We start from the raw sequence: 16812 nt of genomic DNA on the forward strand, positions 1-16812 counted from the left end.
GGTTTTGGGCTGGGGGTTGGGGTCCCTGGCTCACCTGGAGGGGCTCTGGGCTGGGGGGGTGTCTCACACCAACACCGGCATCCCCCAGCAGCGGGGTATTGCTGCACCTCTTGTCCACTTCGTTTCCCATGAAGAAGCAAAAGACCCAAACCAGTCCCATTTCATTGCCTCAGTTTTAAATATTTATTTAAAGTAAAAAAGAAAAAAAAAAAAAAAAGGGAAGAAAAGAAGTAGAGAAGGAAGAAAAACTTTAACGAGAACAAACGGTAACTCCAGTCTTGAGAAAATGTGGAAAACTGATGGTGAGAGGATGAGAGAGGGCGAAACCAGGAGCGTGGGAGTGTGCGCAGGGGAAGGCAGCAAGCCTGATGAGCGATGGTGAGTTTTGGCCTGGGGGTGCCGGGGTGAGCTGCCCCGGGTGGGGGTGAGGTATTTCTGAGCAGAGGCAGGGCTGCATGGAGGGTGAGGTATTTGGGACAGATCTTGTTAACCTTTTCTGACGGTTGTTGGAAACCAACCAGCAGGCAGTAGTTAAAAAAAAAAAAAAAAAAAAAGTACACAAAGAGAGACTCACATATAATTTTTTTTTCTCAAAAAATAAAATCCATAGTCCATATGAGACATGAAAACTCCAAACAGGCACTGAAGCATTTCTGATACAGTACAGCTCTGATTACATCAATATTATTCCTTATATAGAATTAAAGATTACCATAATTATCCTCTTAAAAAAAAAAAAAAATCCTCCAAATTTACATATAGAGACTAAATTTCTACAAAACTTAACAAAACAAAACCCCTCCAAGCCCGGCTGGGTTCTGGAACACGGTACCATCGTGCCAGCCTTGGCGGAGCGGCCAGGCAGGAGGACTGCGGCGCTGGGTTTAAATACGAGCTTAGACCAGGGACTCGCTGCGGGCACCAGCCAGCATGGACGTGGCCAGCGCCGCTACAGCAACACTAAGTACGTGACAAACCAACTCGAAAATAGCTCTCTGAGGCTCAATGCTTACAGATGAGCTGCATCCCTCACTCCCCTCCCAAAGCGGTGAAGTGCTGATTAACAAGAAAGAAAAAAAAATAAGGAAAATTTGCTTTTAAAATATCCTGTAAGTTATTTTGGACACGGTTTGAGTTGTTGTGCACAATGGACATCCATGGCGATGAAGGGATCCCTTTAAAGGTGGCTGTTTCTTGGATTTAGCTGTAGAGCGTAACCTCCTCTCCTCCCAGAGAGATGGTCCTGTGGGCTTTTTTTTGGGTCTGTGGCAAGACACTGTAGCACCTTCACAACCTTAAATAAAGTCATATATATAAAATAACACACTTTTTTTAAGAGCACCAGAGATTTCACAGTGAGAGGTAGAAACAAATCAGACGAGCCCATCCTCTCTCTCGATTTTAGCACCAATCTCTTTCCCTCTCCTCCTTCCATTCCCCCCTATTGGCTTTGGGACTCTCCCCTACCCCAACACCACCCATGAGCAGGGATGTTGATTAAACTCACCCATGGAAGGGGGAACTTAGAATGTTTTTTCTCTCTCTCTCTCTTTTTTTTTTTTTTTCCTCTTTTTCTTTTTGCTTTAAATAATATAATATATATATATTGTTTCTTCTAATATTGCACATCGAAATGCTTCCGGTACACAGAGCAGCCAGATTCAACTTGCAGCTCCGCCTGGGAGACCTGATGCAGCACGTGGCCATCCAGAAGGCGACAAGCTCTGAGAGGGAAGCTCTATCTTTTAATTACTTTTCAATGGAAAGAACATTTGGTAACTCAGGAACCAGGTAAGACAAAATGGAGTGGGTGGGGGGAACCCAAAAAAACACACGCTGCAAGTTGCTTGAGGTTTCTCTCAATATTTTCTTTGGTCATGGAAAAAAGCTTTGTGTGTGGAACTGCTTGCAACATCTAGTCCCCTGACCCCTTTTCACTGTTCACATCCCGACTGATACCCGCTTCCCCTACATCCTTGTTATTCCTCCTTCCAACAACCTGCTGAGTTCAGTAGATCACGGGTTCTTTGAGACTTTGAGCCGAAGGCTAGAGCAAGAGTTGACCCAAGAGATACAGCCCAGCTGTCCCTGCTGCAGAGAGGTGGGAGAGCCCGTGTGAAACACCGGCCAGACGTGGGGTCAGAGCCTCGGAGCCCCGTGGCGGTGGCTTTGTTCAAAGGAAGCACACGGGGCCGACCTCGAGGTGGTATTGCATTCCTGGCTCGGATGGGGGAAGGTTGTAGATGTTGACAATTGGCAGCTGCTGAGGGTCCTGTGTCCGAAACGAAAAGAGAGTCTGATGCCAGCGTCCATCCTTGATCTGTGCAGAGAGGAGGGACAGAGAAAAAGCTCTTTAACCGGGGGGGGTGAATCCTGCTGGAAAGGAACGCGTTCCAGGAGGTGTAAGCTTGAAAAGCCCTGTGTGAGGCCAGGGACTGCCCTTTGGGCTGGGCAGGTCTGGGGTGAGGCTTAGAAAGCATTTTGGGGAACCTTTATCCTGGTCAAGTGGTACCCGAGCTTGGAATGGCATCAGCCAACACGGGCTCCCGCTGCAGTGAACCCGAAACGCAGGTGGCTGTCACTTAACTGCTGCTACACGTGACATCTCATGGTGGAATTTAGTATTTTGCTTTCTATTTGAAGGCTGTTTACTTAACAGGAACTGCTATAGCATCCTGGAAAACCAGAGCGGTAGACTGGAGCCTGCTCCCCTGGACTTGGTGGAACAAGCGGCGCGGGTGGACTCGAGCCCGCTGCGTGCCCTGAGCGGGGCAGCTGGGCACCTCGCTCCAGCGCTCGCCTCTTCCGCGGCAACGTACCTTGCAATCATCCGCTGCCACCTCTGGCCTGAGCTGCCCGCCTGCCTCAAACATCTGTCCGTTCCAGGCCCTGAAACGCACGGCTTTTTCCGAAGGTTTCTCGGAGGAACCTTCCCGCCAGACGGAGGTATTCAAGCAGTGGATGGTGATGTGCTGCACCACCTCTGAGCTCAGGAGGCGGAGAAAGTTCATCTGGACTCTGCCGATGTCAAAATCCAGCTGTGAAGGGGACAGAGGTGTTGGGGCGTGTGGCTGCAGCGGCAGGGCCAGCGCGAGGTGCGACGGCGGGGCCGGGCGTGCTGCGCCTCAGCTGGCAGTGCCCCTGCGCCGTGTCCGGGGCTGGGGTGAGGGTGGGTGTAAGAGCCAGATGCCAAGTCAATCTGGAAAGTTTTCGTGGGGACACGGCGGGTCATTTATTTTTCAGAACAAACCGTCAGGTGCTTAAGTAGGAGGAAATTAACGTAAACTTTGAGCACATACTTCTGCAAAGCAGCAATGCAGCAAAGCAGGAGGTTTCTAGTTCATCTGCGGGTGAGCCCAGGTACTGTCATTGGTATTTTTGGTAGAGGTGCTCCCTCAGGAAAAATCCTATAGCATTAACTTCACTGGAAACTTAAATATTTAAGCTGACCTCACTTTTTCAGGTGGCAGAAAACAAAATGCAATAGTGACCTGAACATAAGTTAATTCAACAAAGCATTTGGGAGCAGAATGTTTGCAAAATTACTGGCCTCTGTTAAGGTTATGTGTTAACTAAACATTGCTGGAAACGTACTGCTTTGTCTTGACAAGAGTCAATAAGTCTTGGGCATATTTTTTAACTGCCTGCGGACAGTTCTGAACGTTACAGCTACACCAACTCTGTCTCGAGGAGAAACCAGTGTGCTGTGTCATAGCGGTCACCGTCCAGTGCCCCGGGACAACACACCCCTGGGTAAATATTTTGGAATAGTAGTATGGGAAATGCCACGCTGGGGCTGAGCTGTGTGTACCTTGGAGACGGTGATGGGGCTGAGACACGTCTGCCCGCCGTTGGTGAAGTTGCAGATGACCTGTATGGTGTCCGAGGAACAGCCAAGATTTGGGTCAATCCAGTAGGTACCTGAAGGAACGGAGGATTCTGGGATTAACAAGGACACCTAACCTTTTCTGTGGATGAGAAAAGGGAAGTTTTGTTTTCTGCATCACTGGTTCCAGGGAAGGAGACCAGTTTGGGCCATGTGGAACAGCCCTGTGGAGGATGCAGCCTTTGCACTCTCGGGGCTTCCTACCATCGTTCATCTTCTGTTCACAGTTCATGAGGTCTCGACAGATGCGTGCAGGGTTCTCCTTGGTTCCCAGGGGTCTTTTGATGCTCTGAATGAGGTTGCTGAGGTAGTGTAGAGTCTTAAAGATCTCCCCTCCGTGGTCCAGCATGAGAAGGTCTGGATGTTGGTAACCCTGGAGAGAAAAGGAGGCAAAGTCAGGTGTGCCTTGGGGGGCACCGGGTGCTGTAACCACAAGGGTTTCTGCTTTTTCTGTGGGAAAACTCAGTGGGTCAAAGCCAGGCTGTGTTGGCTGGGATCCGGCGAGCTACAGCCCTTGCCTGGAACAGGGCATCTCTGAAGTGCTGGCAAAGTCATGAGGTCTGAAGCCTCATAAACAAACCCATATCCTTTAACTGGAGCTTTGCATGCATAAACCCCAGGTATTCCACAAGAACAGCGACGAATCAGAGCTTTGTGTATAAACTTTAAGTACACAGGAAGAACAAGCAACGCTGTGACCGTTCCCAGCCTCCAGCTCCAGCAAGGACCAGCGAGTTCAAAAGTACTGTCGTACCTCTGTCTTGAGTGCGGTGTTTGAGTCGATCAGTGTCTGGAAAGCTGCCCCAAAGCCATCTTGTTGCTAGTGGGGGGTGAAAAAGATGGTAATTGATATTGTTAGAACCTGAACAAACCCTGATGCGAGCAAATGCTTCTCAGTCTAGGGCTGCAATTCAAGCATTGCTCTGCTAACACAGCATCTCTTGCTGGACCCAAGTGTGTGTCTCCAGGGTCCCAGCAGCTCCTTCTGGGTGTCCCATCAGCACCTTGGCTCTGCATGACTTATTATCATTGTTAAAAAACATACAGAAAACAGCAACTTACAAATGAGGCTGGAATTCCTGGCGGTCCCTAGAAATCAAAGCAAAAAAGGTGCATCAGCCAGAAAGATGGGCAGTCACTATCGCAAAGGTACTCAGTTGTGTCCTTTTGAAACCCTCTTCCCCTTGGAGTCCCTCAATGCAGACGAGTCAGACAGCCAACAATGCTGTCTCTATAAAGTACTTGGAGATGGTGCAGGCTAAAGCACCAGAAACACTAGACCATTCACACACACGTTTTTGCATACAAGGAATGGGGCTAAGCTCTAATTTCCAGTGAGTGAACAGTCCCTCTGGAGAGTATGTTGGCAAAAACTTTAGCTTGTTTCAATAATGTCTTTGAACTCTTTCCACATATACTTACCGGAGGGCCAGGGTGTCCTCGTGGGCCTGGAGGACCCTAAAGACAGAGTGGCATCAGTTAGTGAAATACCTCCAGTTTACGTTTCCATTTCTCATGGTTCTCACCAGCATGAATCTGTTCCCTGTTGAAATCCTCTAGGCTTTTGACATCTTAGAGCATCTTCTCCCTCAAACCTTTCAGAAGACAGGAGGTGGCCCCACTTCATCCTTCTCCCACCTCTAGGTGCATCTGTCTGCACTTGGTCCATACTGCATCCCTCGTTCCCAGCCCGTAGCTCCTTAACAATCATTAACGCCATATCCCCAGGCACTTATCACATTCCCTGTACGCACAATTACCTACCCTGCAGCTTTACATTTGCTAAAAGCAACTGTTTTATTTAAATATATTAGTCAGAAAAAGTGATTTCAAATACTTGCCCTTGGACCTTGTAGACCCTGCAGAAAAAAAAAGGCAAGAGCTGTCAGAAGATGCTCATTAATAAACCAGAATTTCTCTGTAGGGTTGTGAGCTGTTCCCAGGGTGCCTGTGCAAGGGCTGGGTGCTGTGCTGGAAGGACAGTGGAAAACATGGGCCAACAGTGTGGGCCAACAGTGTGGGCCAACAGCAGAGAGGTGGCTGCGGCAAGGGCTGCTCACGGCCCGGGCACCAGCAAACGCTCGCCCTGGGGCTCAGGTCCCCGCAGCCCCCTGTCCTCTGCTGTGCCCCCGGGGGTGGACAGTGGTGAGCAAGAAGAAAGAGAGGCAGCACCCTGGCCTGCTAGAAACATGCACTGGGACTTTTGGTGTCTGTGGGACATGTGCTTGTAAGAGGTCTTGTTTGAAGAAGGCATGAAACAGAAACAGCCTTCTGCACTAGCTGTGCGTGCCGGGTTCTGACGCCTGGACCAATGCCCTGCGTACTGGAACAACCACTGGCTGCTAAAGGAAGCAACCCAGAGCCACATTATGGGTAACGAGGAGGACGATCAACACGTAGCCAGCGTACCCCACACGTCCCCTGCACAGTGAGCACACCAAGGAGCTATGAGCAGGTGCACAAGTCCATCAGAGCTGCCGCAAGGATGGGACCGGAGGAAGCGCAGCAGGGCAGCACGTGCCCTGGCCCTGCTCCCCCAGCTGTGGGGGTGCACCCCGGCTGCCCAGACAGGTCCGTGCCCCTGGCCCGGGTGGCCTGTGGTGTCCTGAGCTGCCGCTCACTGCGGTTTGTTCCTAGAGATGCCACAGCCACTGCTAACAGGGTAAAGCGTTAGCTTTTGTGGTGTCATTGGGCGACGTAAAACTTCAACAACAGAGTGGGTGTGTATGTGCAGATGTGGATGCACATACGTGACTAGACGTGTATGTCTTGCCCTTGTGGGAGCCTGGTGCCACCACCATGCTGAGCCAGAGCCCACGCAGGTACAGTGGAGCCCAGCATGACTCAGCTGCTCGGAGAGAGGGACCCTCTTAACGCAGGACGCGCCCCAGCGTGCAGACCAGCACTTACCACTTCTCCACGGCTGCCCTTGTCTCCCTTGGGCCCCTGTTAAAGCAGACGAGGCGGCTGTCAGTGACTTAGCAAGCTGTGCTGCTGGGATGTGCTCCCACCCAGAAGCCCCTTGCAAAGACCCAAGTGCATCTTTAAAAAAATCAGCCCAGGTTGTCATAGTGGTCCACCCATCCCAAGGCAAAAAAATAGCCATTACTGGATGTTTTGGCAATGTCCAAGTTTATCTCACTGGCTTTCATCTCTGCCAGCAGCAGCCTCTGTACCGAGCTCTGAGTAGCGTCATGCTCATGCTTTTATGAAGCACTGACCTGAACTTTAGTCTCTGCTCAGTGCCTTTGGCATTCTGGGGTAGCCAGGGATTTTCAACACTTCCCAGAACCGAGCTTAATTTCCCAGTTTAATACATTTATCAGTTTTTGAGGGTGTTTTTCTCTGTTTTTTTTTTGTCCCCCCTCAGGCCAAGTTCCTTGGAAATTCTGGCAGCTTGCTTTTGAAAAACTGCAATAACATTCTTGTCTTCTAGTCTGAGCCAATCTATCGACACACTGGCACTTAGGTAGAGTTGCTCCTCACTTTTAAGCTAATAACATCCCTGCAACTACACATACTGCCAGAGACTAAACCTGCTTCTTTCAAGCTGCTCATCTTAAAGTCCGTTTCGCTTCCCTCATTGCAGCAGGACTTGGGATTTACTTATGGTGGCCTCAAGCATCTTGGATCTCAAACACTACACTCTTCTAAAAAATACAGGCAGAAAAAAGCACCGATACTTACTGGACTTCCCTTGGGACCCTGAATGCCAAGTGGACCAATAATTCCTTCTTTTCCCTAGAAAAGAAAAAGTATGTGTGAACCCTCACATGGGAGCTGGCGGTTGCTTCTGCCATGGCAGACTCAGTAAAGACACTGAATCGCTTTGCTGCTGATCGTGGGATTCGCTGTAGCTGAAATAAAAAAACTTTCAAAATGCAAGTCCAAAGATACAAGCCCTCACAGTACAGTCATGACAACCCACGTAAAACCTCAGAAATTCCAGAAACAGAAAGATTTCAGTGTAGCTGGAGTGGTTTGTGCAGTGGTCACAGCAGCACGACTGTCCCCAAGGCAGAAGGGACCCGTGCACGCGTGGTTGCCTACAGCCACGTTCTGGTGGCCCAGAGGTGGTGCCACGGCCACAGCTTGTCTGCTGGGCATGCGGTGAACAGCGAGTGGGCTGTGTGCCTGACAGCACCCTGCAGCCTCACAGCAACAGAGGGGGGAGGAAGGAAGAAAATCCTCCGAAACCAAACAAACTGAAAAACCACTCACCATGAGACCAGGCGGCCCACGTGGTCCCTGAATGCCTTTGAAACCAAGGTCCCCTGGGGGGCCCTGCAAGAAAAATGAGATGCTGGGTCCCCTCGATAAACATACCCCATGTTTATGCCCCTGCTTACAGCTCTGCTGCAAGGACCGAGGTGCTGTCTCTTGTATATGGGAATGGGAAGGTCAAAATTTTAAAAAATTCTCTTCCCACTCCTGTTTTGCAAGCCCTTTACTTTCTACGGAAAACAAAGCTGTCCTCTTTCACCAGAAAAATTATATGCTGATTAAATGAGTCTACATTTCAAATCAAGGCTCTCAACATTAGGAATGCATATCAGTGTCTCAGGTACAGGGCGACGGCTGATGGTGGAAGTACAAGTGTCTGAAAGACATTCAGGTGGGGAAAACAGCTCCAGGGTCTGTAGGACAGCCCTTTTCCCTCTACCATCAACCCATTTTAACAGGAATAAGCTCCAACAAAGCATGTGTAAATGCATACTCATTTAACAAATGAAGATGCATAATAAACTAAAGTTGGAATCACAATTCAATTTCAATCGTTTCTGCAGAGCTGCTAATAAGGTCCTTGCAACAAGTATTGCATTGTCCGCCCCCAGCAAAGGGAGGCTAGAAAGCCAGCTGGTCACAAGACAGCCTCTTACCTTTGGCCCAAACATGCCCACAATCCCTGGAAATCCTGCCTCGCCAAAGTCTCCCTGCAAACAACAGCCAAGACAAACACAAGAACAAAGAACAACAGTAAGTTCACACCGAGTGGCTGGTCACTCCAAGAGTTTGGCCGTTCAGAGAAGAGAAATCCATTAGCATTCCTCAGTTTAAGCAGGAACGATGAGGAAGAGGTATGAAAGAAATCTGAAGGAGGAATTAAACAAACATCGGGCTAGAAGCAACTCCAGAAGATCTCATAGACTCGTAGATTACTCAGAGCTCACAGACTAAGCCCTTCCCCCCCCCCCCCCCCCGAGATGGGAGGCATAGCTACGCTATTTCTAGCAGACGCTTGCCTAGCTTGGACCACAGCAGAAGCAGGATGGAGAGGATCTACTCTGAGACTGGTCTTGGAAGTTCATGCTGCAAAAAAAAAGCCTCAAAGCACTTTTCAACAAGCTCTTCTTTTGTTTCTAATACCAGCTGGACTGACCCAGTAAAGGATAGTTTCAAACTATGGTCATTCAAGTTGTCAAAGAAGTGCATGTTCCTGTAACATAACCTCCCACTCAAACCCAGGAAAACGGTGCAGGGATTTTTGCTCAGTTTCTGAGGAAAAATAAAAATAAAATATTTGGAAGGCCATCAAGCTTGGATTAGCACATAGCATGCACTCTGAGAATAAAAAACCCCACACTGGGTAGCATGTCCTTACGTAAACACCCTCATTTCACCATGTTTGAGATGTACGTCCTTCGATATTTGTGGGCTTCTCAGATGTCAAAATGCAAAATGATTCAACGTTAAAAAAAAAAAGGGTCAGAAACATACACCAGATGATTCATCTACAGCCTTAGGAACATGAGAGGTGGAAAAGGCTTGTTTGGACTCTCGGCAGGACTATGTGACCCATGCTGGATTGTACTTTATGGGATGTTTTACAATGTCTCGTTCAGCCCAGTTGTAAATGAGTCAAGCGATGGGGTTTCCACCACCTCTATTACAAGGCTATTCCAGAGTCAGTCAAGAGACCTCACTGTTAGGGAGCTTTTCCTGCCACGACAGAGAGAAACTGCTTGGCAAGAAAGAGCTTGGTTGGACTCAGTGGAGCATAAAAAACTTTCCAAGGATACAAATTGATTTAACTGCCCATTTATGGATCCTGGAAAGGAAAACTGCTACTAACGGAGGACTAAGGATGTTCCTGCATCAGGAGAACCAACCAAGCCCTCTTTCTAAAGGAATTTAGGGCAAAAGTAAATGGGAAGTCACAAGTCTTTAAACACCATGGAGTCCTCTCTGCTGAGGGAACCTGGTCACCAGTTACACAGCAAGGCAGGCAGCGGCAGCGCTGGGCAAAGGAACCTGCTGCCTGTGGACGCAAGAGGCAAAGCAATATTGCTGCTGTGTTGTTGGCTACCGGCTTTCAGCCTGAATACCGCCCTCACAGGGTTTTATATAACTTATACAAACAATACATTTTAATTGAGGTAGTTGGGGTTCACCTTGTTCCTTGTTATAGTCCTAATCTCTCTTTTCCTCATGTTAGTTTTACACCCGTGGCCTAACTAGCCCCCCCAATGGTGGTCCCAATCTAAACAGCTGAAGCGTTCCCAACGGCAAAGCCCGACATCAGCGCTAACCTGGGCAATCCCGCTGCACCGCAAATGGGAGCAGCAGGGTTAGGAGCCTGCCTTGGAGGGGGTGCTCTGAACTCGCAGCTGCACCGCCCCCAAACCTGCGCTGGTGACGCCTGCTCCTGGACCTCCTGCATGCCCTGGCAGGGCTACAGACCCTCCTCAGCTCGCACCTCTGGATGGCTGGGGGTGCACAGCTCGCACCGCACACCCACCACCTCCCACCGGCTCCATGCGCTGCTCCCGTAACAGCCCTCCTGATGAGGCTGCTGAGGGGTGTTTGAGGTGGCTCTGCAGCCCGGCTGCCAGCACACCCCACAGCCTCGTGACCTCAGGCGTGAGGATGACGCGAGCAGTCGTGCTGTCCTGGGGAACGCGGCCGCGGGTCAGGCAGCTCTGCGCGCAAGCGAGCAGTGAAGAGCAGGGAAGCGCGCACGCTGGGGAGAGCTGTGCACTCACACACAAGCTAGTTATGGGCTCCCCTGTAAAAGACCCTCCCGGGGTTCACCCTGCTACCCCAGCCTGTGGATCTGCACCCCCTCCTGCAGGAGACAGCTTGGAGTCAGGTCTGGCCAGCCCGGTCCATCACTAACCGGCTGTCCTTTGGGTCCCGGCTCGCCAGGGCTCCCTGGAAGGCCCGTTCCTCCCGATGATCCTCGCTTCCCTGTTTGGCCACTCTGTCCAGGCAATCCTCTTTCACCCTAAAAATAACAGAATTCAAGTAATTCCAAAGAACAGGAGCTAAATATAACAACACTCAGCCGAAACAGCCATAGATGGAAAGCTGGAAAAGGGTTGTTCATTGGGATAAGGAATGCGGTTTCATCAGGAGACGCCTCAGGTCTGCTAAGGCGGATTGTTGCAGGATGCACAGTGTGAGAGCAGCGATGGGCACGGCTAGGTCCCCTCCGGAGCCTGACGCAGAGCAGGAGCTTCAGCAGAGCTGTACTGCCTGCATCGGGGCCAAGGACAGCGAGGGGGTGAAATGCTTCTGTCTGCGCCTCCGTGTGCTGTCTGTCCTGCCCTGCAGTTTCCCATCATCTCTTCCCCCGGCAGGCTAGCAATTGATAACTAATCCATCTAAAATGCTGAAGACATGCCAAGCCTTCAGCGGGAGGACTTGAATCCAGAGGCTGCAAAGCCAACATTTTCCCCAGCACCAACACCGCAGCCCCCGGACAGGAGAGGGGTTCCGAGAGCCACCACCACGCTTCGCTCCCCACCTCCTTCCCGCTGCCCAGCGCTGGGAGCAGCGCAAGCCCCAGCTGCTCCATCTGGGGCAGACTGGGAGAGAGGAGCAAAGAAGGCGAGAGCCTGGGATGGCAGAGCAGCTGGGAAAGGGGCACATTTCCCTGGAGGCAGGGAACAAGCCTGTCACGGTGACACGAGGGTCTTTCCGCCCTGCCCGGTGGCAGCCTGTTATTCTGCCCGAGGCAGCTGGAGGGCAGCAAGTGACAGCTTAAGGACGATGTGCTGCGGGAGGCGTGATTTACATCCGAGCCGATCACCCCTCCAAACCCAGCTGGAGTCTTCCTATTTACAGAGTCTTTCTACAAGCGGCTGAATTGCTGTTGGCCCAGTTCAGATCCTGCGGCCAGCCTGGACCAGGGCAAGGACCAGGAAGAAACCTCAGGGTCACTAAAGCAGCCTGTCCCGGCTTCCACCCAGAGCGATGTCCAAGCCCATACCGGTTCCAGCCAATCCAAACCTGTAAATATATCTGCTAAAAACCAAAGCAGCACAAATTTCCCTTCAGCAGTTCAGGCCTCGCAGAGCAGCAGCTAGAGGACACCTGGATTGCCCATGGAGCCATCCATCCCAGACATCCTACAGTTCCTTTGCAACTTCTCCAAGACCATGGTATTGTAGCCAGGTTTCTAATGAAAGAAGGTTAAAGTGTTCGTAGTGTGGGTATGTGTATCTGTAGGCTTCTGAGCTCAGTGACCTTTGACAAAGGAGGAAGGTCTCTGGGACACTCAGCTGCTGTGAACCTTGTGGAAAAGGATGGATGGATGGATTGGATGGATGGGTGGAGAGAAAGATCTACTGAGCCTCTCGCTATGTGAAAGATGGCAACAGGAGTTGAGACTTTATTAGACCTTGGAGAATCCAAGCTCTAGAGACAACAGGCTCACAGACTGGTTTGCACGTAGCAGTATCTTAGGGAGTCAGAAACTCACCTTGAATCCTGGTGGTCCCTGTGCCCCAGGGAGTCCTGGTATGCCAGGGTTCCCTCTTTTGCCTGGCATCCCTGTCACACCTTCTTCCCCATCATCACCCTGCTCTCCCTAGAAAAGAACCCAAAACAGTTTATGAAACAAGATGTTTTTTCCACCTCTGCAAAGCCTCTGAGGTGACAGGGGAGTGGTGTGATTCTGCCCTCCGCAAGCACCGTGCATCTGGGCCTGGGTGCATTTGCGGCGATGCATAGAGAAGTCTGTGCATGCAAGTATCTGTCAGACTAGAAACACAGGTTTATTTACAAACTCGGCCATGCAAAGGCAGCTGCTGCCTCTATGTGCATGTGAGATATGAAAAGGAGTATATGATCCACTCTGGGTACATGTAAACTGGAATATCTATAGCTGGACTGGATCTGTTTCTCTTGTGCTATTTTTTAGCTTTCCAGCTCCTAAGCTGCATTTGCTGTTGATGTTACAAGGTTACAATTGCAAACTCACCAGCATCCCAGGCACGCCATCCTTCCCCGGCACTCCATCCACTCCAGGGGCACCCTCTTGACCCTGCCTTCCCACCACTCCTCGAGGACCTGGTAGCCCAAGGATGCCCTAAAATCATAAAGGTGTTAGTGATGGAGCTCCTGGACAGCCTTTCCTGGGGCAGAAAACTGAATTTTTACCTACCGGTGAGCCTCTGCTCCCTGCATTGCCCCGTGCTCCTTGCTTTCCTTTTTGACCCTGCAAGTATAAAAAGAAAGACATCAAAAATTGCAGCAGTTCTAGCACAAATCCACTTGGGAGCCCGACTTCAGGGTGCGCTTTTGCATAGTGGTTGGAAAGAGTTTTCTAAAAAGGAGATTTATAAAGTAAGTTGCTCCAACACAGGGGAATGAACTGCTATTTGGTTTTATTACAAGTGATTCTTCGTACGTCTTGAGAGTTCTAGGGCAGGAATGAATAGCTAGAAGGCAAGGACCTACATTTTTCCTAATACAGAGCAGATGAGGACAAATAAAGCAGGATGAACTCAAGGGAGGACTCAGTGCACTGGCAAACATTAGAACAAGATGCTTAAAACCTGCATCCTCTGTCAGTTCATTGACAGCACCGTGCTGAACCAAGGACCCAGCAACTCTCCTGCAGGCCGTTCAGTAAAGAGCTTTCCTCTGCGAGGTAGTTCCCTCTATTTTGGAAAGTTAATGGAAATGCAAAGGCTATCTTGTGTCTAAAATTTGCAATGCTGCTTTGTGAATAAAGACATAAAAGAAATACTCCTGAGGTTTATTAGCTGTAAAAAGGATTAATTTCTGCGGAATGAATGGAAAACTCAGCCTCATCACCTTCACCAGAGCTCTCTGAGTGAGGTCATGCACTAAAGCACTTTTAAATTGAAGCACTGCATTTTCTGTGCATTGTTTCTCCATCTGCAGAGGACCGGGCAGGCCAGCTACACGAAAGAAATGCTCCTGGGGGTGCTTTCTCTGCTATTCATTAGACCCAAAGGCAGTTCCACATTGTCCATCGATGGGTTGAGTTTATTTATCTTATCACCTGGTGCACTTTTTGCCAAGAACGCCTACTGCAGGTTAAACTATCTTCTGGCATTACCCCAGCAGCGTCAGATTAAAAATCCTGACATCTGCCAAAAGGGTGCAAGAATTTGCTGAGTATTGAGATCACATGCTTATGTTTTAGCAAATAATGTCCTTGATCTGTGAGAATAATTAGCAAGCTGTCATTATAGCCAGATGTGGAGGCAGGAGTAGGTATGAGATACCCCAGTGAACCCTGAAGGACCCAAGCATACTGTGTTTTCTTGCTCAATAAAGGCAAGAAGTTAGAGGGACTTTTCCAAGAAACATAACTGCATGGATAAATGGGCTCCAAATCTGGAAGGTTTCAAGCCAGAAATATTTACAGTTCAAGTGAAAGAGAGAGACACTTGCCTGGCTCAGACCTCCTTAGGGACAGACGAGCCAGCTGTGGCTGGAGGCACCACAAACAGGGATACGGGAAAGGGACACAACCCATGGCAGTGACTAAAGACCTGCCCAAGATGCACCCATCGTACTGGAGCTGTAATTCTCTTGATCTTCTCCAGCTCCACAAAGCCAACAAACTATTGGGCTTGGACACTCACATACATGTTTACAGCCCTCCCACTAGGTTCTCCACAGCCTTTCAAGGCGTAGACCATAGGCCAAATCACACATGCTGGGGAAAAACATGAGAGTCCTCTTAGACGTTTTCTTTAAACTTGGGACACTAGAAATCCACCCTACTGAAACCTACCACATCACCTTTGGATCCCTTTGCTCCTGGCTGGCCTGGTGGTCCAGGATCCCCCTACAAAACATAAGCAAGAGAAATCTGCTTGAAATTCTCTTCTGGCAGGACCTTGCACGAAGTACAAAGAACAGCATTTTTTGTGCCCTAACAATGCTGACTGTATGGAAACAATTCAGGGGAACAGCCTGTGCTCAGACAGGGCCCCTGGGGAAAAAGGAGCAAGGAACTGTCTCCAGAGAGCATTTAACAGGGTGTCAACTGGGGAAGCAGCAATGCTACCCCCTCACTTGGGTGGCGTTTGCATTCGTGGAAATCATTCACTGACTCCCAGATGGTGCCTGGAAAACAGTGCTGAGAAGTGGGCAGGAAGGAGCCCGTTTGGAGAAAGGTACTGCAGAAGCTACGTGCAGAGTGAGGAGTTTATACAGGGATGGCATCTTCAGTGTTGGTACTACCTCCCTCTTGCACGCTGCAGCCCTTCCTTATTTCGCCTGGATGTCAGCTATTAGAGAGCTGCCAACGGAGGAGTAAAGTGGAGAGGATATTTCACTGCTGTCTTAGCGGTCTCCTCCGCATCATGCATGTCCTCCCTCATGTCCTTTTCTTCTGGCCATCCAGAGATTTCTTGTGTGTATTTGTGTCAGGGGCAACTTCTGGACTAACATCAAAGAAGAGGTAAGCCAGGACCCACTTGCAGAGCTCTCCTTCCTCCGCTTGCTTCTGAGCCATGTGTTTCTAGTGACTCTTACTAAAGACAATCCAGAGCTCCCGCTTCCATCTAAACTAGCGACATCTGAGGGGCTGCCACCACTCAGGATAAACTGCATCTACTGGGGAACGCAGCGGCTCTACCCATTTCGAGGCCGTAAGACAGAGCACTAAGGCTTTACCCCAAAATAGCATCTGTTCTTCCCAGCAGCCCTACAAAGAATGGGAATAGATTCAACTTTATTTCTCAATACAAACCATGTCCAATGTGCTGCTGCACTCACACTTGCAATAGCCCCTCACACAAATTAGGTGCTGCCATGGGTAGCAAGGGAATAAAAAGTCCTGCCCTTAAATTTTGATTTAATTGAGCTTTTCATAAATGTACTGGTCTGAGAGGGAACACCATGCGGGCAGAATAATACGTTCTCACCGTGTGCTGGACCAGCTCTCACCAGCAGTGTGCCAAATGTATCATTTCCAAGCAGACCCTTTCACTGTCACTGTCACCTCCCACCACCCATCACCTGACACTTCCAGTCCCTCTTGGACCGTTCAGAAAAGACAGTTTTGGAGACAGGCTTCTGGGAGCACCCGCTGCTCCGTCACCCACTTGTTAGTCTCAACATGTGGCCCCAAATGCCCCCTCCGTGGGCCTGGCTTACGGAAACGCTGTGTCTCACAGCCCCCACACGCCCCTCACTGCAGCCCTTCCTACCTTCCCTCCCTTTTGCATCTCCTTTTCACATGCACGTGACATAGGGTAGCTTACAATGAAGCAGTATCTCTTACAGGTAAGCCTTGCTGTCCAGGTTTTCCTCTTTCTCCATCAAGCCCTTCTTGACCCTTAAATAAAAAAAAACAGAGGGAACACGTTTGTTCTTGGATACTTTTGTGGCAACGGGAAACAAAAATGGATGCAACATGCTGTACGGGGCAGGAGAAGGTGTACATATCTGCATCCTGCTAACACAGAAACGTTGGAGTGTGCGTCCTCCATGATTTCTCATTGGAAAGAACTAGCTAAGAGGAACTGCTAATCACCATCTAAGCAGTAAAGAAGGCTCTCCAATGCGCCCCTAAGCACAAGCACTAATGTCAGCAAACAGTTGGAGACTGCTGTTCTACGAAATCAGGCAGCAGCACTGCTACCCTGGTGAATTTAAACTCTTCTGTACATTCCTGTAAGGGGTCGCTCTGACCAGCTGCTTTTGGATGGAGGTAG

General features: G+C 49.7%; 1 protein-coding gene across 2 annotated transcripts in view; it reads right to left on the reverse strand.

The window, feature by feature from the left end:
• Positions 1–566: 566 nt before the first annotated feature.
• COL27A1 (collagen type XXVII alpha 1 chain) overlaps positions 567–16812 on the reverse strand; it is a 159602-nt gene continuing 143356 nt past the window's right edge. For both annotated transcript variants that reach the window (XM_040606985.1, XM_040606986.1), the window contains 18 exons: positions 16380–16433; positions 14883–14936; positions 13275–13328; positions 13092–13199; positions 12591–12698; positions 11004–11111; positions 8767–8820; positions 8108–8170; positions 7574–7627; positions 6797–6832; positions 5728–5745; positions 5309–5344; positions 4949–4975; positions 4641–4706; positions 4091–4259; positions 3812–3921; positions 2820–3038; positions 567–2320 (listed from right to left, as the gene is read on the reverse strand). In XM_040606985.1, coding sequence (XP_040462919.1) covers positions 2174–2320; positions 2820–3038; positions 3812–3921; positions 4091–4259; positions 4641–4706; positions 4949–4975; positions 5309–5344; positions 5728–5745; positions 6797–6832; positions 7574–7627; positions 8108–8170; positions 8767–8820; positions 11004–11111; positions 12591–12698; positions 13092–13199; positions 13275–13328; positions 14883–14936; positions 16380–16433 — 1485 coding nt within the window. In that variant the 3' untranslated portion in view covers positions 567–2173. The remainder of the gene's footprint in view (positions 2321–2819; positions 3039–3811; positions 3922–4090; positions 4260–4640; positions 4707–4948; positions 4976–5308; positions 5345–5727; positions 5746–6796; positions 6833–7573; positions 7628–8107; positions 8171–8766; positions 8821–11003; positions 11112–12590; positions 12699–13091; positions 13200–13274; positions 13329–14882; positions 14937–16379; positions 16434–16812) is intronic.

This window comes from Falco naumanni, chromosome 9 (assembly GCF_017639655.2).
Source record: "Falco naumanni isolate bFalNau1 chromosome 9, bFalNau1.pat, whole genome shotgun sequence".
Taxonomy (NCBI): Eukaryota; Metazoa; Chordata; class Aves; order Falconiformes; family Falconidae; genus Falco; species Falco naumanni.